The 23,161-nt window shown below is 46.1% G+C and overlaps 1 protein-coding gene across 1 annotated transcript in view; it reads right to left on the reverse strand.

Moving 5' to 3' along the window:
* The window catches only part of NFATC2 (nuclear factor of activated T cells 2), a 157,492-nt gene that overhangs the window by 124,370 nt on the left and 9,961 nt on the right, over nucleotides 1-23,161 (reverse strand). The window contains exons 2-3 of the mRNA XM_056844560.1: nucleotides 15,951-16,986; nucleotides 14,144-14,312 (exon numbers count right to left, since the gene is read on the reverse strand). Coding sequence (XP_056700538.1) covers nucleotides 14,144-14,312; nucleotides 15,951-16,986 — 1,205 coding nt within the window. The remainder of the gene's footprint in view (nucleotides 1-14,143; nucleotides 14,313-15,950; nucleotides 16,987-23,161) is intronic.

Here is a 23,161-nt window from a genome sequence, read left to right on the forward strand (position 1 = left end):
AATCTCAAGTAAAGGAGAGGTGCCAGTGGGTATGAGTTCAGAAAACGTTGTTCTAGATCTGCCATGAAAATGTTGACATATTGTGGAGCCATGCGAGTGCCCATGGCAGTGCCATTGATTTGAAGGTATAAGTCCTTACCAAACCGGAAGTAGTTGTGAGTGAGAACAAACCTGCAGAGTTGTGTAGCCAGATCTGCAGTGTTGTTGTCAGGGATGGTATTTCTAATGGCTTGTAGCCCGTCATCATGGGGGATGTTGGTGTATAGAGACTCCACATCCATGGTGACTAGAATGCTGTTTTCTGGGAGACGGTTGATGGACTGTAGTTTCCTTAGGAAGTCTGTGGTGTCTCGGACATAGCTGAGGGTATTAATGACATATGGTCTCAGAAGGGAGTCCATATATCCTGATACTCCTACGGTGATGGATCCAATGCTCGAAACAATGGGGCATCCAGGGTTGCCAGGTTTATGTATCTTAGGCAGGAGGTAGAAAGTGCCTGGTCGAGGTTCTTGAGGTGAATTCATATCAATTCGTTCCTGTATGTGTTTTGGTAATTTCTTCATGATTTTGTTGAGTTCTCGCTGGTATTCCTGAGTGGGGTCTGTGGATAGCAGCCTGTAGAAACTGGTGTTTGAGAGCTGTCGTTCAGAAACTGCTGAATTACAGTTGATATTCAAACTAAAGTCAATGCATTTACCTGGGCTGAATAAAGACCTTGCATTCATGGCTCATTACCAATGCTGATTTCTCCACACCCATCTCTCCCCTGGACATCACAGACTCTTCTGCATACCACACCTAATCCCATCACGCCTGCTATTCACATTTACATACTGTTAATATTTACATACTAATGCTTGTCTGAATTCACTTTCCTCTACTTAAAGACAGATGGATTCACATTCTAGCTGTATCTGAAGAAGTGAGCTGTGGCTCACGAAAGCTCATACCCTACCAGGAAATATTTTTGTTTGTCTTTAAGGTGCTACTGGACTCTTGCCCTTTTCTACTACTGCAGACAGACTAACATGGCTACCCACTGTGAATCTGAATAGTGAGTAGATGTGAAAACAACATAAATAATAGTACACATTAAGGCTGTGCATATGTGCAGATACGAAGAAGTGAAGATTCACTACATCTGTACCCAACATTCAGCCTTGAGTATTTATCACAGCCTCACAAACCTGCCTTCTTCACACAACGCATAGTTAAATTGTGGAACTCCCTGCCCCAGGATGTGGCAATGGCTGCCAACTTGAAAGGCTTTAAGAGGGGGGTGGACATGTTCATGGAGGAGAGGGTTATCCATGGCTACTAGTCAAAATGAATTCTAGTCATGATGCATATCTATTCTCTCCAGGATCAGAGGAGCATGCCCGTTATATTAGGTGCTGTGGAACACAGGCAGGATAATGCTGCTGCAATTGTCTTGTTTGTGGCCTTCCTGGAGGCACCTGGTTGGCCACTGTGTGAACAGACTGCTGGACTTGATTGCCCTCGGTCTGGTCCAGCAGGGCTTTTCTTATGCTCTTATGTACTTATTCCTTTGCCCTCATTTTGTTCACCTCCTGCACTGTCAATGTATCACTGCAGATATATTTATTTATGTTATTTATTGTCTGCCATTCTCACAGGGACTCAAGGCAGATTACACAGAGCAAGTCAATACAGTCGACAAAATGGGGCATCCAACAAGTGATGCAACAGTGTTAGGATTGCAGAAATCTGGAACCAGCCAGAAATCTAAAAGGCAGAACTGAAGCAAAGCATAAGTATTCACATGACACATTAAACAGAGCATAAATTACATAGTAGGATTTTTCTTACAGTATGCTGTACATAGTAGTATATACCACAGTTCCTTATATGCCACAGTCCCTTATCATCTATCCAATAACCTTGTGAACCATTTTGTACAGTGCAACCCTATTACCTGTGTAGAAAAGCTCTCCTGAATAATTCAGTTTTGCATAGAAAAGAGGAAGAGTCCAGTAGCACCTTAAAGACTAACAAAATGTCTGGCAGAGTACGAGCTTTTGTGAGTCACAGCATACTTTGTGTAAAGCCAGGAGAGTAGGGGCCTTCCTGACCTCCTCGGGCAGGCCATTCCGTAAGGTGGGGGCCACAACGAGCGTTGTGGGCATCTCGACTTCTCTTTTTGGTTTCTAAAGTTGAGAGCAGTGTCTGCTTTTTTAAACTGAACTCACAAAGGCCATTTATGCTTGGTAATTAGCAGCATGTTCTAGTGCTCCACATTTTTTTTTTGAGTTTTTCACACTGAACCGTCATTCAGAAAGTGACTGCGAAGCTGGTGCATACCTGCTTCGCATTTCTTAAGAGCCCCTTTAACGCGACCTTTTGTGTTTGCTCTACCCTTGCCTTGAAGAATCCCCTCAAGGAAGCATGCAAAATCACAGCCGTGCGTTAGCTATGCAAATGGCAGTTGCTAATGGAAGGAACGAAGGAGCAGGCGAGTGGGGGGGTGGAATTTCTCTGGTTGCTTCGGGACCGTGAACAGGCATTTTAAAGGTCGCATTTTCAAAAAGAGCTTCAAGCAACCATTAAAATTGACCCTGCATAAATGGCCAAAGAGAGCCACTGGGGTGTATCTAGCCCCAAAGACTGTGGTCTTCATAAGAGGAGGCAGCAATTTCTGCCATTTCCCTCCTTATCTTCAGATACCCACCCCTCGCTTTGGCCCTGCTGCCATTACTGAAAGTCTGTTGACCCAAGGTAGTGGATTGCAATGGGAGGTGGAAGTCCTGCTCCGCAAAAGCTGGAAATGGTTGGATGGGCCCCACTGTCATAGAGTGGACAGAGCATCAGACTTATATTGGGAAGACCAAAGTTCAAGTCTACACTCAGCCATGAATTTCACTGGCATGCCTTGGGATGGCTACTACCTCTCCACCCAACCTATCACACATGATAGCAGGGTATTGCTGGTGGGTTGCACCAGTGGTCCATCTGCTCGGACATCCTGTCTTCCACAGTGGCTGGACAGATCTCTCACAGCAATATTGTAAGGATTACAACAAAAAGTACTTTAATTCTACAGCTTCTTTAAACACTGAATTATTCAAACTTTTGGGCATTTTTGGCGAGCCATGGCAGCTAAAATAGCCCCAATGAAGACCACACTGTATGGGGGGGGGGGGGGAGAGAGAGAGCTGTATGAGAGTATCTTCTCTAGGAAGCTAGATGTGAGTCCAGAAGCACTTGGGATATAAGCTTTTTTAAAAAAAAAATTATATAAGAGGGGTACAGAAAGGAAAAGAAGGGAGGGAGGAAAATAAGATAAAAGATATGTCATCCTCCAAGCTTCCGCATAGACTAAATTTAAAAGGAAAGAAAAGATATTACCAAATATTATATCATTCAAAATATTACTCCATCTCAAGATTCTCTAAAATGAACAGAAATATATTTCATCCACTGAGCCTCCACATCAGCTAAACTTAAGAAAATCTCAACACAAATTAATCTGTTATTTTCATATTAACCAGTTGCGTTAGTTTGGCCATCAGTGCAAAATCAGAGAGTTTATTTTTCCACTCTTTGATATCAGGAATTGTATTAGATTTCCAGTATTTGGCATATACAATTCTGGCGGCTGAAGTCGTGTACTGGTAGAGCTCTTTATAAGTAGAGTGCAGTTGTGTGTGTGTGTGGGGGGGGGGGTCATACCCAACAGCCCTGACCTGGATGGATCAGGCTAGCCTGATCTCGTCAGATCCCAGAAGCTAAGCAGCGTCAGCCCTGGTTAGGATTTTTGATGGGAGACCACCAAGGAAGTCCAGGGTTGCTATACAGAGGAAGGCACTGGCAAACCACCTCTGTTAGTCTCTTTCCTTGAAAACCCCATAAGGGGTTGACATAAGTCGGCTGCAACTTGACGGCACTTTACACACACACACACACACACACACACACACCAACAACAACATGTATTTGGGATACATGCTTTTGGGATATTAGCTTTTGAGAGTCAAAGCTTCCTTCTTGTTGGTCTCTAAGGTACTATTGGACTGTTCTACTGCAGACCAACACAGCTGCCCTCTGAAACAACTTTAGGAAGGAATGATTTGTTTCCCATTCCTCCTACTAGAGACCTTGCTTCATGGGAGTGGTACCCTTTTCTTCATCATCAGGAGGATCATCATCTTTATGGAGGATCACACTCAACTTCCTGTCTAGACAACACAAGCCAGTCTTCCAGAAGGAAAATGAAATATATATGAACGAATTCACAGGTCTTAGCATTTTGTCTGCTTTCACTTGACCAACTAGGGTATACCAAGAGTACAACGTTCTGGAGATGGGAAAGGATGCATTCCCAAAAGACTTGTACATATCTAGTTGCAGTCTTAAAGAGCCCCGTGGCGCAGAGTGGTAAGCTGCAGTACTGCAGTCCAAGCTCTGCTCATGACCTGAGTTCGATCCTGACGGGAGTCAGTTGCAGGTAGCCAGCTCAAGGTTGACTCAGCCTTCCATCCTTCTGAGGTCGGTAAAATGAGTACCCAGCTTGCTGGGGATAAAGGGAAGATGACTGGGGAAGGCACTGGCAAACCACCCCGTAAACAAAGTCTGCCTAGAAAACGTCGGGATGTGACGTCACCCCATGGGTCAGGAATGACCCGGTGCTTGCACAGGGGACCTTTATCTTTACCTTAGTTGCAGTCTTAGTGCATGCTTACTTGGAAATAAATCCCACAGGTTGTTATGCATTTCTTATTTTCTGTGTCATTATTCCATGAGTATTAGATGAAAGGAGGTAGTGAGAAACCTCAGTAAGATCAGATGTCAACGAAGACACAATGGTTTAAAAAATGACAGTTCTGTTCGAAATACATGGACCTCATTGCATGTGATTTGGGGAAGGTAGGACACTATAAGCTGAGATTGAAATAAATGTTGTTAGTTTTTTACTTGCTCTGTGTACTCCGCCTTGAGTCCCTGTGAGAATGGCAGACAATAAATAACATAAATATATCACTTTTGTTAATCATTTTGTAAGCCTTCTCAAGAGCCAGGTCTGGTAGATCTCTCCAAAACAAATACAGTACATGATAAAATAAGTGGTTGCACTCACATGATAATAGGCTACTACTATGCATCCAAGGCATGCACAAACGTTTGATGGAGTTACTATTGGGACTCTTCCTATTGTGCTGGAACAATTCCAGGCTTTTGCTATCCAGCTGAGAACCGAGTAAGAGCCCACCCACACTTTGTTCATTTTACCTATCATATTCTGATGGAAATCTTTGTAACATCTCTCTCCAACCCAGACTTGCATGTGTGTGGTCAGCTTTTTCAACAATGCCTTCGTGATTCAGAGAGACATTCATGAACCTTTGGTTAAAAGAAAATAGGAAAACAGAATCCCCGCTGCCCACGTTTAATTAGTGGCAAATACAAAAGCGAAGTGAGAAATCGCTTCCTCCTACCTTTTCCTTTTTCCTGCTGTACACAAAGAGATAAGAACACACTTGAACCATTTTCTCCTTCCGGCTTCAAGAGAACAGCTCGAGATTATAGCTTGCCGAGTGTCCCTGGTTCATAGGGTTGCCAACCTCCAGGTGGTAGCTGGAGACCTTCTGGTATTACATCTGATCTCCAGCCGATAAGAGATCAGTTCACCTGGAGAAAATAGCCGCTTTGGCAATTGGACTCTATGGCATTGAAGTCCCTCCCCTCCCCAAACCCTGCTCTCCTCAGGCTCCACCCCAAAAACTTCCCGCCAGTGGAGAAGAGGGACCTGGCAATCCTAATGGTTCATGCCATTACTACTGTTCTTCATTCCTAGCGGACTTCTCAGTGGAGGGCCAAAAAATATGTTATGCATGGCACCAGTGCCTGACGCCAACTCTCAGTCACAGGTTTGTGTGTGTGTGTGTGTGTGTGTGTGTGTTAAGTGCTGTCAAGTCCCTTCCAACTTATGGCAACACACACATTTGTGTGGGGAAACTTATTTAAATGTCTCAAGGCCCCAAACACTGGAAAGGAAAATGAGGGGTTTCAGGCTTCCCTCACACACCATTTTCACCAGTGGAAATGGCCAAGGGGTGGGGGTGGGGCACTCACCCCTTCCTCAGCCACAGCAGGAGGGGGGCAAGAAAACTGCCCTCTGTGGCTAGAAATTAGGGTTGCCAGGTCCTTCTTTGCCACTGGCGGGAGGTTTTTGGGGTGGAGCCTGAGGAGGGCAGGGTTTGGGGAAGGGAGGGACTTCAATGCCATAGAGTGCAATTGCCAAAGCGGCCATTTTCTCCAGGTGAACGGATCTCTATCAGCTGGAGATCAGTTGTAATAGCAGGAGATCTCCAGGTAGTCCCTGGAGGTTGGCAACCCTAGTAGAAATCCATACATCAGCAAAAATGCTGTGCTGGATCCAAGCCAGTGACTATGGTCAGATGGCCCAACCTGTGGGTTGTTTAAACCACAGCTTGCTACACAAACTCTGGTTCATCTACCAACTGTAGATAAAAGACTACAGTTTGTGCCTGCCACTCCCAGCCCCAAACTCCTACCTGTTGCTCTTCACCACGCACACCCATTCATCCTTAACAGGTCAAGCAGGGTGACTTGCTGGACTGAAACCAAAAGGAAGCTTGCGAGCAAACAATGATGATCCTGTGCCAAGAATTAGCCATGTCTGCATGTAAAACAACAGTGGCTCCAGCTATTTCATTGCATAAGCTATTTTGCAGCCAAGCTCAATGCTTTAGATTCATGGGGGAACACCCGGAATGGCCAAGAACACGGAGAATAAGAATAAAACCAGCACTGGAAGACAGGCAGCCACCACAATCTGAAATACTCAGCAATGAGGGAGAGACATCAGAGAACTTGATTAGAAGCCCTGCTCTGGCTAGCCTCACTCTCACGTCTATACTGTCAATGGACATTGCAGCCTCGTTCCCAAGCACTTCTCCAGAATCATGAGGACTAGAAATTTGCTTTTAAAAAAAACCCAAAACAATAAAAAGGAACGAAACAGGTATGTCAGGATGTCCCATCTGACACGGCTTTCTACAATCAATTGAGAAATGTGTGAAATTCCCACAGCCCTGAGTTTGTGATTACATTACTCTGAGTAAATCCTGCTGTAGATAGCCACAATCCAACTTTTGATGTGCACCCATGGTTCTGACCTCCTGAACTGGTTCACAGAACATAGAACAGTCACACATGCACAAAAGCTATACAACATACAGCCAGAGAAGGACTCCTACAACATTAAACAACAGGGTGGATTTGATTCAAATCAAATTGATTTATATCAAGATTTAAATCATCATTTTAATCACTAGTCAGTAAGAGTACATTTAAATCATGGTTTTCTACACTCTTTTACAGCCTACTACCATTATAGCTTTTCTCCTCCAGGGAGAGAATAATGTGGCTATGCACACAAAGATCCCAGGACTTGAAGAATATTCTGCTCAAAAGGTTTCACTTTCATTTTTACTGTTTGCCCCTCCCTTCTCACGCCTAGCTTCTTGTGCAGATCTGTTCCACTCCTAACAAACTTCTGTTCATTGAACTTCTTGAAACTTTGCACTTAAGGGGTAAAGGGTTCATTCTGTGTACATAGATTTGCAAAGGAACAATGGGATTACAGTCTTTTTCTCAACTCTGTATGTTTATTTTATAACATTTTTGCTGTGAAGAAGAGCAGACACAAACACATAATTTTGAGAACTGCAAAGCCAAGCATCTGGGACAATATCTTCTAGATCAGAGCTTCTCAAAGTGGGGTCGCGTAATTGAATCTTGGGGTCGCGAAAAAGTCGCCAGCCCCAGCCCTCCTCGCCAAGCGCTCCATGTAGACCAGGGGTGTCAATCATAGGGCCCCGGGCCAGATCAGGCCCGAGGAGGGCTTTTATGCGGCCCACGAAGGCAAGGCGCCCCCCCCTCCCCCAATCCGGGCTGGAGCGTGCAAGCTGCCCCAAGCCTGCAAACAGCTCGGTTTACACGCTCCAGCCCAGAGTGGGGAGCTGGCTGTGCTGGGGGAGGGAGGGACCTTCCCAAACTACTGCGCATGCCGCCAGGGCTGAATAGAGCATGCGGCCACCAGCACAACGAGGTCCCACGTGGCACCGCCCTTCGTAGCTGCTTAGTCGCAGGGTGGCCGGGCCGCCTGGGTGCAGTGTAGTACAGCCAGTGCGGGACCCAGCTCCCTGCCCAAGGCAAGGAGCTGTCATCCAGCCGGGTGGCGTGGCTGCCTTTGAGTTGCTTCTTATCAGCAGTTCTGCCGCCTCCTTGCTCTTAGGGACAGCTACAAAATTGGGTCCCTCCTGGCCTCCTCCCCCCTGGGGGTGAGTAGGAGGTGGAGGGCAGGCAAGCTTTGGCATCCTTGCATCTTGTGCTGGACCTGGAATGTGATTATTGGGGGGGGGGGATTCAAGGGTTCTTAGCCAAGGGATATTTCTCTCTCTTTCTCCCTCCTCGCCTCTCTATTTTTCTCTCCCTTCTTTCCTTCCTTTCTTTTCTCCTCCTCTCTCTGTCCTCTCTTTCTCCCTCTCTGTCCCTCTCTTTCTCCCTCTCTCTCTGGTTTTCTTTCTTTCTTTCTTTCTTTCTCCCCCCCCCATGCTTCCTTGTTTTCTCTGCCCCCCCCTCTGGTTCGTTCGTTCTTTCTCTCTCTCTCGCCCCTCCCCCGTTCTCTCTTTCTTTCTCACTATCTTTCTCTCCCTTTCTTTTTTCTTTCTTTCTCTCTCTCCCTCTTTCTCCCCCCTTCTCTCTCTGTGTTTCTCTCTCCCTCTCCCTCTCCCTTTCCCTCTCCCTCTCCCTCTCCCTCTCTCTCTATCTTTCTGTCTGTCTATCTATTTCTCTCTCTAGTTCTCCCTTTCTTGGAATGTACTGAAACAAATGACAGGATTCCATTAGAAGCAATGGAAGAGGCTGCACAGCTCATTGAAAATTGCATTGCCAATTGACTTGCATGGGCTCCATTGAAATACATTGCAGCACAAAAAGAGTTGCAAAGAAATAGTGGAATGGAATTTCCAGTAAAATCTCTAAGCCCAGATACGTTACTCCTGGAACTAGCAGAACTGGCAGAAGTGTTCTGGGACTGGATTGACAGCATCCAGAGTGGAATGAGGACCCCTGGGACTTGCACAAGTGTTCTGGGACTGGAATGACAGCCAGGCGGGAATCTGGTTTGTCTCCAGGCTGGGAACAGATTCCCTTCCTGATTGTTGCAGATTAAACCTAAGCTAAAGGCACAGGTGCTAGGCAGGCTGGAGTTTCTCCTGGTCATTTGGCAACCTGAGTGTAAAGTTGTATGGGCTGCCAGGCAGAGCTTTGTCTGGCTGCAGAGGACTTTGCATTTGGGGAGGGGGAATAGAGCTGCCTCCCTGTGTACCCTCCAAGACTGTCTGAGAGAGGTGGGTACGTGTCCTTTGGGTCTTCACTTACTTGGAGTTGCTTGGTGTTGAAAGATAACTGAATCCCCCCCCCCATCCCTGAGGCAAAAACGCGGCCCTGGTGAGCATCTGCCCTCCTGAAGCGAATCTTTTTTCTCATGGGAAATGGGATTCCTTTGGAGCAGGAGGAGGTGGTGGGAATACAGTGAGGCCCTCCTTTGGCAAATGGGGGTGGGTGGGGTGGAAGTGTTACACAACATAGGATTTCTGTGGGGCCGGTAAGGCATGTCTCCTGATTTGTAACTTTTTCAGCCCCCTCTCTTGAGTGGACAGATCAGGAGAATCCCAAATGGAGAATGTGGGTGTGGGGGGAAAGGTGGGTGGGGGCTTTTCCCCCCCCAGGAAGAGCTGCTCAGAGCAAGAGGCCAGATGCCTTAACTGGAGTGGGTGGGGACTTTTTTGAGTAGGGAGGGAGATTCTCAGATGACTCTAGCTTGTTAGGCAGGGTGTGCATACTCCTGCCAATGTCTTCCATCTGAACCACATTTTTCAGGAGGATGCTTTAATTAAAAAAGGGATATTGTTGTGATTTTCATGATGGTTGATATATGGCTGGTATAGCAAAAGCCCCTCCTTGCCCAGTGTTGCAGTCCCAGTCTAAATTGGACCTCCCCAATTGACTCCAAAGTGAGAAGGTGTGACTTCTCATCTGGACTCTTCCACTTGTTTTGCGGCTGACAGGTCTGTTGCTGGCTTAAAGGTGAGCTTTGCCTTCATGCAAACTTCCCTGGGGATGGACCCTGAGCCCATAGCTCCTGTTTGCCACAGGGGTACCTTTCCCCAGTGAAACCCAAGAATGCTTTCTGTGAATGTTCAAGGTGCTAGTTTTGACCTTTAAAGCCTTACACCAGGTGTGTCAAACATAAGGCCCGCAGGCCGGCTCTGACTCCTTGAGAGATCTTATCTGGCCTGTGAGCCAGCCACCCCCCCACCCCCCACCCCCCCACATGCACACTCTTGATCTGGGCTGGCGAGGCATGGCCCAGCCTGACCAAGTGACATTTATCTCAAAACCGGTCCTCATAACAATTGAGTTTGACACCCTTGAGCCAGCTGAAGCACTAACACTAGAAGCAGCCACATAGCTAGAAACGCAAAAGATGGCGATTACTGATCATGTGGAACAGCAGAATATTAAACAGCCCCACACACATATACCCTCAGTCACTAAGCACTACGAAGGGCAGGATATATCTTTTTTTCTGCAGTATAAACACTTTTCAGGTGCAGTCTCAGTAAGGAAAAAATCCATCCTTAAAATCCTTTAATAAATGGTATAATTATAGGTACACCAAAGAATTGTTTTAAAATAAATTTCTTTATGATTTATTATCAGTAAGTGTTTGGTTTGTATACCAATTTTATATACCTATATACCTGGCGGGGTCCCCTAAAAATTTCTCAGGCAAAAAGGGGTCGCGAGTGGGAAAAGTTTGAGAAGCTCTGCTCTAGATGAACTGATCTCTGTTGCCTGGAGATTAGTTGTAATAGCAGGAGATCTCCAGCTAGTACCTGGAGGTTGGCAACCTGACTTGGTACCCATACATTCATGATAAAAACAGGTACTTCTGAGCACATGCAGAGTTAACTCATCGCTGCAAAATAATCTATCCCTATCCTGGAAATTAGGGCCTGTTTTCAGTCCTGGCCCATCCCTTTTGTACACACTATGAAAATACGGCTGGCAGGACTTGGCAGGGATTTTACCAGGAGGCAATAAGGCATGTGCCACATCCTCTTTCAATCGAGCACCCGTGCCAACCTGGAGGGAGAACAGGCTGCATGTCAACCCCGGCCTTTGTCCTTAACACAGAGGCAGTTGTTGCTATTCTCAGCCCTCGTACAAGATGTTAAACACACAAAAGCCCGTGTCCTCGCTGAACGCATCTCGTCCTGCCAGAGGCTTGGACTTTAACAGGCAGGCAATTGTTTGGCTGTTCAAGGAGTCCCCTCTGAATGCGGGCTCCGCAGTGGAGCTTGCCAGGCAGCCTAGACAGAGCATGCAAAGGAGGAAGTGGCATCAGAGAGCAAAACCACAAGATAAAAAAAGCCAGGGAGGGATCCAGATCCACTGCTGTGCAGCTTCCCTTCCCTCACCAAAGTCAGCTCCCGTACAAAAAAGAGAAAAAGCCAAAGGTCATATTTCAAGAGTTCACACTAATTCCTTTTAAAAACTTCTCTTTAAGGACAAAAATAAACTTTTAAGCATTTGATTTCTGGCCTTCTTGGGTAGAAAACTACAGAGCAAATGGTAATTAGCCTACCATATTCTTGTACTGAGAGCCAGCGTGGTGTAGTGGTTAAAAGCAGCGGATGCTAATCTGGAGAACCAAGTATGATTCCGCACTCCTCCACATGAAGCTTGCTGGGTGACCTTGGGCTAGTCACAGTTCTCTCAGAAATCTCTTGGCCCATGTGGAGGCAGGCAATGGCAAACCACCTCAGAACATCTCTTGCCTTGAAAACCCTATGGGGTTGCCGTAAGTCAGCTGTGATTTGAAGTCACTTTCTACTACCATTCTTGTATTGTTTAAATCTCATGCTTTCCAAGACTGTTGCAAAATTCTGAAGCTGTGCTTTACCATTTTGATCAGATAGCGTAGTAATGGCAAGTGGCAAGGGGCCGTGGCTCAGTGGTAGAGCCTCTGCTTGGCATGCAGAAGGTCCCAGGTTCAATCCCTGGCATCTCCACAAAGGAAAGGAAAGGTATAAATATTTAAATAAATGAATGAATGAATCAGAGTGGTGTCATGGTTAGAGTATTGGACCAGGATCCAGGAGACCCAGGTTTGAATCTCTACTCTGCCATGAAAGCTTGCTGGATGACCTTTGGCCAGTCACACCCACTCAGCCTAGCTTACCTCACCGGGCTGTTGCTGGGAGGAGAAAATGGAGATGAGAAGAACGTAAATAAATGAATGTAAGCCACTTTGGACTCCCACTGAGGAGAAAGCAGGGTAGACATGAAGTCAATGAAAGAAAGAAAGAAAAGCAAGGAATCCTCTTGTCAGTGTTTGATTGGGTTTCAGTTCTGCAGGTGTGGAACAATACAGTGAAGCAGAGACTAGGAAATTATTGAAGAGCCAGAGACCAGAGCACTCTGAAATTGCTTGGGGGTGAAGGCAGGAAAGGTTGCTTGTGTGCAAGTTTTAATTTCACAGGCGTTCAACAGTGAAAACAGGGCACCTGACAAAAATGTGTCTGTATGTGCACACATCCTTTACACATAAGGGCTCCAAGTATGTGTGAAATTGACTAGAGAATGTTCAAGGAAGCAAGGAGATGGGTAGAGCCGCTTGAAATTGACTAGAATGTCGCCTTTATCCCAGGCAAAGGGCTGCTGAGGGGAGATTTGCAATGAAGCCAGGCAAGCAAGCTTTCCAGGAAAGGGGTATGGGTACATTCACCAGGAAGAAGCAACTTTAGCAAACAGTGATAAAGTGCTGGAATTCAGCCTAACTAGCAACTGTGTAATAAAAAGCAAGTAGTTCACTTTAAATATCTTAAAGGCACTACACTGCTTCAGTTTTGCTCACAAGACCTTCTTGCTCTGAACTCATTCGCCTTTCCTCTAAGGATTCACGAACCCAATTAAGCTGACCCTTATCTCTTTACAATGACATAAACTTTATAGCAGGCCACCGTCTCGCTAAAATAAGCGTCAGCGCTGTACAGCGCTTCAACTGACCCACCCGATATTTTATTATGCTCCCAACTCTTGGCAATTAAAAAGATTTCAAATTGGCATCACATAAAGAAGGTATTGCAAGAGTGGAAGAGATCGCAAAAACCACCTGATTACTACTCGGATTGTGGCACCAAGCCACAGAAAAGGTATAGAGATTTCTGGAGAGATGCTGACCACGGCAACATTAGTGCATGCAAAATCGGGGCGGGGGGAGAGCTTTTCTGGTCATTTGCAGCAGAGCTGAAATGTGAGTATGTAAAAATTCAGAATTCTACACTCTCAGACCTATGCAAATTTCATTTTGAAAATCAACTTGACATGCAGGATTTTTAAAAAAGTATAGGTCAAAATCTTTTTTTTTAAAGGCAATAAGATTTTGTTTCCCTTTGCCAAATTCTTGCATACCTTATTTTCTAGCTCTGAAAAGTCATTTTCGCACATTTCCATACCCTTCCTTTTCATTTGTTTTATTATAACAAAGAGAAGAAGAGTTGGTTTTTATACCCCGATTTTCTCTACCTTTAAGGAGTCTCAAGACGGTTTACAGTCCCCTTCCCTTCCCCTCCCCACAACAGGCACCTTGTGAAGTAGGTGGGGCTGAAAGAGCTCAAAAATAGCTGTGTCTAGCCCAAGGCCACCCAGCTGGCTTCATGTGCAGGAGTGGGGAAACCAACCCGGTTCACCAGCTTAGAGTCCACCATTCATATGTAGGAGTGGGGAATCAAACCCAGTTCTCCAGATTAGAGTCCATTGCTCCTAACCACTATACCATGCTAGCTCTTACCACGACACCACACTATGTTCTCCTGTTATGATACTATGGCAGTTCACAATTTTACGCCATACACACCACTAGAACGGGCGAGCAACAGTCTAGATAGATCAGGCCACCTGTGGCTCTGTAAGGACCCAAACCACAACCTACGTTGTACATTGAAATGTCATACCAGAGGACTGAAAGGAAGACAGCTCCTCCCAAAGGCTTCCACAGTTTATCTGCTCTAAGAAAATCTCTTACCTGGACCACAGGGTGCCCTCCTGTTGGGGCTTTGACTGCCCCTCGACTTCCTTCTGTCTCATAATGGGCACGATGGTGGGGTTTGGGCTGCACTTCAATCCGAAGTTCATAAGAGCCAGAATGGCTGGCGAGAGGCCATTCAAGTGGCGGGAGGGATTGCACAGGAATGCTGGCCAAGAAAAGAGAAATCCATGTAAACACTGTTATGAAATGCAGGTTAGGATGTTGTTTTTTTATCCCTCTGCACACACAACGTAGCATCAAGGCTAGGACTCGGAAACTCCATCAAAACAACATTTTTATGTTTGACTACAATCACTGTTGACACAGGGCTTTACTCTAGACCAGGGGTGTCGAACTCATTTGTTATGAGAGCCGGATATGACGCAAATGTCACTTGGTCAGGCCGGGCCTCGCCTTGCCAGCCAAGATCAGGAGCAGGGAGCGTGGCTGCTTTGGCTGGTGAGCCCTCTGTGGGCTCACCAGCCCGGATCAGGACTGGGGGTGGGGGGTTGCCTTGGCAGCAAGCTCGCCAGGCCAGATCGGGTTATTGGCTGCCTTGGCTGGATCACAGGCTGGATAAGAGCTGTCAAAGGGCCAGATCCAGCCTGTGGGCTGTATATTTGGCACCCCTGCTCTAGACCCATCCTGGATGGAACTAGACAAGCCCAATGCCATGTTTCTCTTGTAAAGCTAATGTAGGAGAGGAACTTGCAAGGGAAACAAAGCAGTAAGCACAAGGATGTATGTATGTATGCACATGCAAGCACATGCGAATGCTTAATCTTTAGTCTGGCCTGCTATTTATCCCCTCCAAATACTCTTGCTGCAGGTCATCTGAAATTTATTATTTTTTGGCACAGCTGGGCCCTGAAACTGGAAGTGAAACCAGGCAGAGAGGGGAGATGGAAAAATGGGAAAGGATGCACTTGATATAGAGTCTGATCATTGGTACATCCAGCTACTATCTGAATTTGGCCCCAGAATGTGGATTGAAAAACCTGCACTATAGGGGCAGGTACAGAAAGGGGACATCCAGCTATTATCTGAACATGGCCCCAGAATGTGGACTGAAAAATCCACACTACAGGGTCAGGGACAGAAAGGGGACAATCTGAGGAATTACAAATTTGTGGAAAATCTGAGGAAAATATTCACCATGCAGCAAAACTGCTGTACATTTCTCAACACGCCTAAGGACCTAATCCTAGAATTGCATGCAACAGATCCAGCTTCTCAAAACAATGTAATGAACAGCGGATATTGTTGTTGGTTTTTTATTTAAAACACTAGCCCCATAGGCAAATCAGAGGGCAAAGGTAGGCTAGGGCAGAGAAAGGAGCTAGGTCATGTCAAATCCAGGGCTCAAATCAATACCCTTGATGGCTAGATTTTTCAGATCTTTAAAGGTTACATGCCAGAATGTGTGTTTTTTTTCTTCTGGCTGTACCAGTATGATGATATCCAGCTGGTAACTAACAACAGTCCTCCCCAAGACTAAGTTACAAGGCTGCACCCACACATCATATTTCACAGTCATTGCACTCTAGAAATAATTCATAACTGAATTTTCTTATCCACGCAGGAGGATCCAGTTTTGAATTATTGCAACAGCACAACGAGAGTGCAATATACAATGACGTAGATGCTGCCTAAGAGCCTTTGTAAATCTCCCCATGGGTATCATGGTGGTGGCTGTTGGTTAGGAAACCGTACAAAAAGTACCACTATGTGTGAACAGTGTATGTATGTGTAGAGGACCAACTCTCAAAAATGCATACAAGTGACCATGAGAAACCCAGCTTACCTGCAGATGGGTATTGCAGGCATCAGTTGCTTTGGCCAAGCTGGTGGGACTAACAGGATAGATTCGGGTGGTGGGTTTCTCCGATCATCCTGCTCACAAGGACCAATGTACTCAATAGGCTGAAGCACATGACACGGTATACTGGCTTTGTGAGGAGACATCAGTGAAGGATCTGGGCTGGTTTTCCAAATCTTTGTGGGAACTCCACAGGAGGGATCGGTGGAGAGGTTGCTCATTGCATTCATGAGGCTAGAAGAGCTGGTCAACTGGGTGTAAGTGACTGACGACCCGTCGTCCCTCAAGGGGATCTGGGGAGAGGCTTGCGGGGAAGGGGTCCTCGATTGCCGGGGAGAAGTAGACAGCTGCTGACTCCCGTAGAGCTCGGTGCAAGAATACCTCCGCTTTGCCCCTGGAGATGATGACCTTGAGTTGGGACGTGACGATGGTGAACGTGGCCCCAAGCAGGTATCCTCCACGATGGTTGCTTGTGGAGACATTATTGGCGAGGTTCTGGGGGAATAATGAGCATGGGTGTTTTGAAACTGTGGACAAAGGTCATCACTAGCGCCATTATTTGGTGAAACGCATGGCGAGGTGTAAGGAGAAAAATTTGTCTCTGAAATGAAGCTTGCAGAGGAGCCACTGCTAGGAGGGCTCAGGCACAGCGGTTCTCGGTAGCTCTCAAAGCCAGGGACAGGCAGGGTAAACCTTGGGCTAGCGGTAGCGGAGTTGGACTGATGCTCTACCAAGAGATCTGCGTCTCTGCTGTAGAAGGCCCCCCCTGAGTGAATCAGTTCATAAGATGGCGTTATCTCAATCCTAGGGCTCAAAGTTGGGGGACCAGCAGCCTTGACAGGGTCCGAGTAGCATTTCGACCCTAGGCTATCTGGCTGTCCGTATCTGCCCATGTGATCTGCTGAAAGGCTAGACAAAGCGAAGGGGCTGTACGGCTTGAGGCCATAGTCCGAGACATCGTCATGAGGGTACGCAACTCCAGAGGGTGGGCTGATGATTTTATGTGAAGGAGTCGGTTCTTCTGGAAAAAGAAGGGCGGCTTTTAAGACTAGACATACCACTGCAGAAGCCAAGCAATCATGGGTTAATAAGAAGGCATTAGCGATAGTGGATTAGGAAAAGGGAAAAAAGGTTGCAATATCCTTACATACAGGGGTTGATTGCACCCAAAAGATACCTAATTCAATGCCCCCAAGGATGAACCCACCATTTATTCTCAGCAGCACCATCATTGTACCAAGTTGCCCTATTGACTTCTGAAATGTATAGCTGTGGACCCACAATGTAGCCACCAACTCACAACAAGAAGCATTTGCCAGTCTTCCTTTGCCTAATACACAAACAAGAAGCAGAGGGGCATGAAACAACTATGGTACTCTCTTGGTTTGGTTATTTCTTTGTACCGGGCCATGTTCATACAAATTATAAGCTGTTGAAAAGTCCTATGTTGTTGCCAAATGTAGAAGAGAAATATATTTATATATTATGATTTATTTAGATATTTATACCCTGCTTTTCTCCTCAATGGGGGCCCAAACCAGCTAACAGCATCATTTTCTACTCCTTTATTTCATCCTCAAAACCACCACCCTGTGAGGTAGGTGGGAAAGACTGTGGCTCAGTGGTAGAGCATCTGCTTGGCATGCAGAAGGTCCCAGGTTCAATCTCTGGCATCTCCAGCTGCCGCCAGTCTGAGCAGACAATACTGACCTTGATGGACCAATGGTCTGATTTTATATAAGGCACCTTCATGTGTTCACGTAGGTTAGACGGAGAGTATGTGGCTGGCCCAAGGTGACCCAGCAAACCTCATGGTAGAGTGGGGATTTGGACCTGGGTGTCCCAGACTGTAGTCTGACATCAACCACTACACCATGCCGGCTCTCGTGTGACTAATTTGTGTTGTATTATTTCTCCAAATCTTAAATTGGGGAGGGGCTGTGGCTAAGTGGCAGAGCATCTGCTTGGCAAGCAGAAGGCCCCAGGTTCAATCCCCGGCATCTCCAGTTAAAGGGACCAGGCAAGTAGGTGATGTGAAAGGACCTCTACCTGAGGCCCTGAAGAGCCGCTGCCGGTCTGAGTAGACAATACTTTGATGGACTGACTTTGATTCAGCAGAAGGCAGCTTTGTGTGTGTGTGTTCGTGTGTATATAGGAGGTTTGGATTTTCAGCCTCTATTTCATTATAGTTTTAAGTTCTCTTTTACTGCCAAGATTAAAGTTTGCATTTATTTTTTTTTAAACATGCAGAGCTACGTTTTCTAAAGCCCCTGAAAACTGTAAAATGGCAGGGAATGCTCCCACACAGCCAGACCATACATCTACTGGAATAAGAAAGAACGCAGTGGCTTTCCAGCACTGAAACATGCATACTCTGTGCATATGGAGATACCTTTGGTACATCATATTGAAAATACAAGCACTGGCATTCAGAACAGGTGCCAAGGCTGAGCTCTGGGGTGAACCGTCTGTCAAAATTAAGTCCAGTATAAACCTTGACTCCATTCTCTTGGTTCTAAAACATGCCAACTTTTTTCTGGCTCGCACTCGGCATTAGGTTTGAGTGCTTAATGTACAAAATGATTTATATCCAGAGAAAGAACTGATTCGGTTGTCTGGCCAGCAACCCTTCTCTGCATTAACTGGCTCCTGAATCGGGCCTTGTTTTCAGATTTGCCTACTGCTGTCTCTGGAGATGCAACTCTACTAGCCTCCGAGCCATACTGTAAGGCCTGCTTTAAATAGAGGCACCAAACACATAAGAAACTGTTATCCATGCAATGTGCATTTTAGAGTTTTACAAATAATGGAGCAAACTGGTATTAGCTTCTGCAAGGAGTTGTAAGTACTACATATCTCAAAGGTGCAGTTCGGTTGTATTTTACTATGCTCTTCAAAAGGTGTGAGCCATTCCCAAATGATTCTTTTGAGTTCTCTGCAAACAGCCAATATATTGGGAGGCGCTGACACTGTCATCCTAAGCAGATAATTCACAGAGGGGCGGCACGTCCTCCTGCCACAAGTTTTTTCTTTGCCTGGGCGCCTGGCTGCCTTCCCGTTTGGGCGGGGGGGGGGGGCGGCCGGCCCCCAACTGTGTTTGAGGGACAGTGAACTGGCCCCCTGATTAAAAAGTTTGAGGACCCCTGGTATAAAGGAAACCATGGCCCTCAATTTGCAAGACCTGAGCAAGGCTGTTAAGGATAGGACGTTTGGAAGACACTGATTCATAGGGTCACCATGAGTCAGAAGCGACTTGACGACAACCCACACACACAACTTCTTAGGATTGCACTGTCAGATGTGGATTTGGAAGTCCGATACACTGGCCATGACCTGTTCCAACAAAACTTTGTGAAAAGTGCCCTATTGTGTCAAGATGAGGTGTTTCATGACCTTTAGCTTCCCATCTCCCCCAATAAAATATTGATTTATATATGTTTATTATATACATGGAACTGAGATTGGTATACAGTATTTGAGTAGCAGCCCTAATAGCCCAGACTATCTCAATCTCATCAGAGTTCGGAAGCTAAACAGGGTTGGTACTTGAATGGGAGACCATCGAGGAAGACTGGGGTTGCTAAGCAGAGGAAGGCAATGCGAAAACACCTCTGCTCACCTCTTGCCTTGAAAGCCCCATTAGGTGGAACTTCATGGGGTCAACATGAGTCGGTTACAACTCAACAGCATGCTTTACCTTACTTGTGTTGAACTCTTCCTTTCTTCTTACCCCCTCAAGCGTTGTCCCCTACCTTCTTTGTATTCTCTTTCTTTCATTTTGGTTTTCCCTGATATTCCATAAGTGTAATTTATGCAACTACATTGTGAAATACTTGCAATTTGCTTAGTAAAGAGTTTGTTTGAAAGTTACAGAAATAGCACTGAAAATCTGCACGGTCAGTAGTTTGATTTAGAAAAAAGATAAAGTCTTGTTAAGAAATGTCAGCTAGGAACTGAGAATCCAGGAAACGGGATCAGGGCCATTTTATTCAATAGGCAAAAGGAGCAGCTGCCCAGAGCCCACTGGTACCAGGGGCCCTCTCATCTGATGCTTGGCATGCCGCCATTAATTATAGTGGTTCAGGAATCCCCTGTATTTGGGATGGTTTCATTTTGCTTTGCCTAGCAATCAGTTTCCCTCTGTGTCCATGACGCAATTACCTGCAGTAAATATTTACAGGGTAAGTGGAGAGCCCTGCAGCACTGCTAGCTAGCTTGCGTGTAGATTGTTCCGCTCAAGAGGATCTGTGTAAATTATTCAGCCTGAGAGGATCAAGTGCCACGCATATAAGTTCACAGCCTGCTATTCCTGATCAGCCCTGAATAATTAACATACTCTAGTTCTGGACACAGAATTACTAGGGTGGACGAGAATCATTAAAATTCCTCTCCCAATTTGCTGTGTAAGTGGAGGCCTTTTGGGGAAAAGGGGGAGAAAAACACATAGAAAAAGAGTTGGTTTTTATATGCCAATTTTCTCTACCTTAAGGAGTCTGAAACTGGCTTACAATTTCCTTCCCTTCCTCTCCCCACTACAGACACCTGGTGAGGTAGGTGGGGCTGAGAGAGTTCGGGAAAAACTGTGACTAGCCCAAGGTCACCCAGCAGGCTTCATATGGAGGAGTGGGGAATCAAACCCGGTTCTCCAGCTTAGAGTCCGCCGCTCATGTGGAGGAGTGGGGAATCAAACCTGGTTCTCTAGATTAGAGTCTGCCACTCTTAACCACTACACCACACTGGCTCTGAATGCTGCCTTTCTCATCATAGGCACCACATCAAGTGGCTATTATCAAGCCTGGGAAAGCATTATGGCCTAAGCTAGAGATCCCCACATTGTACCCATTATTGTGGATCCTAGTGGCCACTTATTTCTTCCTCAAATGATAGGTTCCCCAAACTGATGAGCCTATCTTGGCTTTCCTCCACCTTAATGGAGCAGAAAGGGCTTCAGAAGAGACCATGCCTCTTTGGGTCTTCTGCGAGCACCCATCTAGAACCAGCTGCCTGCACCACAGGATAACAGTTGGCTTGGTACCATCCAACATTTTGGGATTGGCCCCAGTTCTCATGGCAACCATCCCATGGAGGCCATTTTGTAGTGCCACTCACTAGCCGCTCTCAAAAGTCCAAAATGACCTACAGGCTCAACATGATAGAGCTGCACATTATTCTACCAGCTAGAGCCTCTTCAGAAGTTACTCCCTACATGCATGCAAGTCTCTGTGTGTGTATTAAGTGCCGTCAAGTTACTTCTGACTTATGGTGACCCTATGAATTATTAATGACCTCCAAAATGCCCTATCATTAACAACCTTGCTCGGGCCTTGCAGACAGAGCTGTGGCTTCTTTTATTGAGTCAATCCATCTCGTGTTGGGTCTTCCTCTTTTCTTGCTGCCTTCTCTTAGCATTATGTTCTTTTCCAGTGACTCTTGTCTTCTCATAATGTGTCCAAAGTACAATAGCCTCAGTTTAATCATTTTAGCTTCTAGGGAGAGTTCAGGCTTCATTTAATCTAGAACCCACCTATTTGTCTTGTTATTTCCTTCCTGTGCAGAACAGAAGTGTTATCTATATGGGAAAAGCCAAGGTAACCGCTAAAGCAGCCTGCAGGTAGAACGTGAACTATCACACCCAGTCTACCCTTTTGTGGAAGTTATCATGATAGTGGTTCTACCCCCAGGGGAGTTTTGCATGAATGCAAAGTGATTCCAGGTGATCCGAGACAGGCAATGAATGCCTCCTATTGATATCCTCAGTGCAGACTATCACACTGCCGCAATACAACGAACTTCTGGCAATACCCATCGACGCTGGCTCAATATAGACTTGGAGGGAAGGTGCTAGTCGCTGAATCATTGACATCCCTTCCTGTAACACTTAGGTTTTTCTTGGAGGTACATCACCTCCCCGAAATCCCAGCCCCGCTTCAGTTTAGAGGACAGGATGGAATCACTGTCCAAGTTCGGCCACATTCCATGTGTTGGTGACATCACAGTCTGCAGCCATGGGAACAGTTGTGATGGCACAAACGCAGCATTGTGACTCTACTTCAGGATGGGAAGAAAGGAAGGCGACTGGGAACACAGCAGTCCCTGCTTCTAAGATTCAATTGCCTGATTTGGCTCCAGTTTAGACCAACCAGTCCAGATTTCACCACCACCAAGACCGGACATGTAATTAGCAAGTCCTCAGTTGCCAATCCGACCAGCCTCACTTGGCTTGCTGGTGACTATTGTGGATTTTTGGAATGAATCTTTGGGAGGCAGAGAGGGACCAGCCAGCTTCTCCACTCGTTCGACAGAGGAGCTGGTTTTCCGAAAGGCCTCCTGGCATGAGCCTCTGCAGATTCTGCTAAATGTACTCCTGCCAATGACAATTAGCATGAAATCAGAGATACCACAACCAGAAATCATGTGTAATCCATCACAAACCAGAAGATGCACCACACAGAACAAAGGCAACTCAATACACACAAAACAAATGAGGGTGCTCTTTTGGCATTCCAGCATTTGTGATTTTAGTGAGAATTCCTACTTATAAGAATCAGTCGTTTAAACTGCAGTCAACTACCCAGGGTTAAAAAGGACTATGACCTGACCTAAAGAAATGTGGGGCTGCCTTTGCAAACTGTTCAGAAACTTCATTCGGTACAGAATGCTGCCCCAAGATTATTGACCAATTTACACTGGTATGTTCATATTATACCTGTGCTTTTAAAACTTCACTAGTTATGTGACTGAGCACAACTCAAAGTATTGATTACTACCTTTAAAGCCCTCCATAGCGTGGCACTAGAGTTGCCCACTACGGATGGGAAATTCCTGGTGATTTGGGGTGGAGCTTGGGAACAGCGTGGTTTGAGAAGGAATGGATCTCAGCAGGGGTGTGATACCATATAGTCCACTCTCCAAAGCAGCCATTTTCTGCAGGGGAACTCATCGCTGTGGTTGGGCAATCCATTGTAATACTGGGAGATCTCCAGGCCCCATCTGGAGGTTGGCAATACTACCTGGGACCCACATATTTAATGGAGGGCTTTCCCCATATGATCCCATAAGCCAACTGAGAGCCAGCATGGTGTAGCGGTTAAGAGTGGTTGTTTGGAGCGGTGGACTCTGATCTGGAGAACCGGGTTCGATTCCCCACTCCTCCATGTGAGCGGCAGACTCTAATCTGGTGAACTGGATTTGTTTCC

Source organism: Euleptes europaea, chromosome 2, assembly GCF_029931775.1.
Source record: "Euleptes europaea isolate rEulEur1 chromosome 2, rEulEur1.hap1, whole genome shotgun sequence".
In the NCBI taxonomy this organism is placed as follows: Eukaryota; Metazoa; Chordata; class Lepidosauria; order Squamata; family Sphaerodactylidae; genus Euleptes; species Euleptes europaea.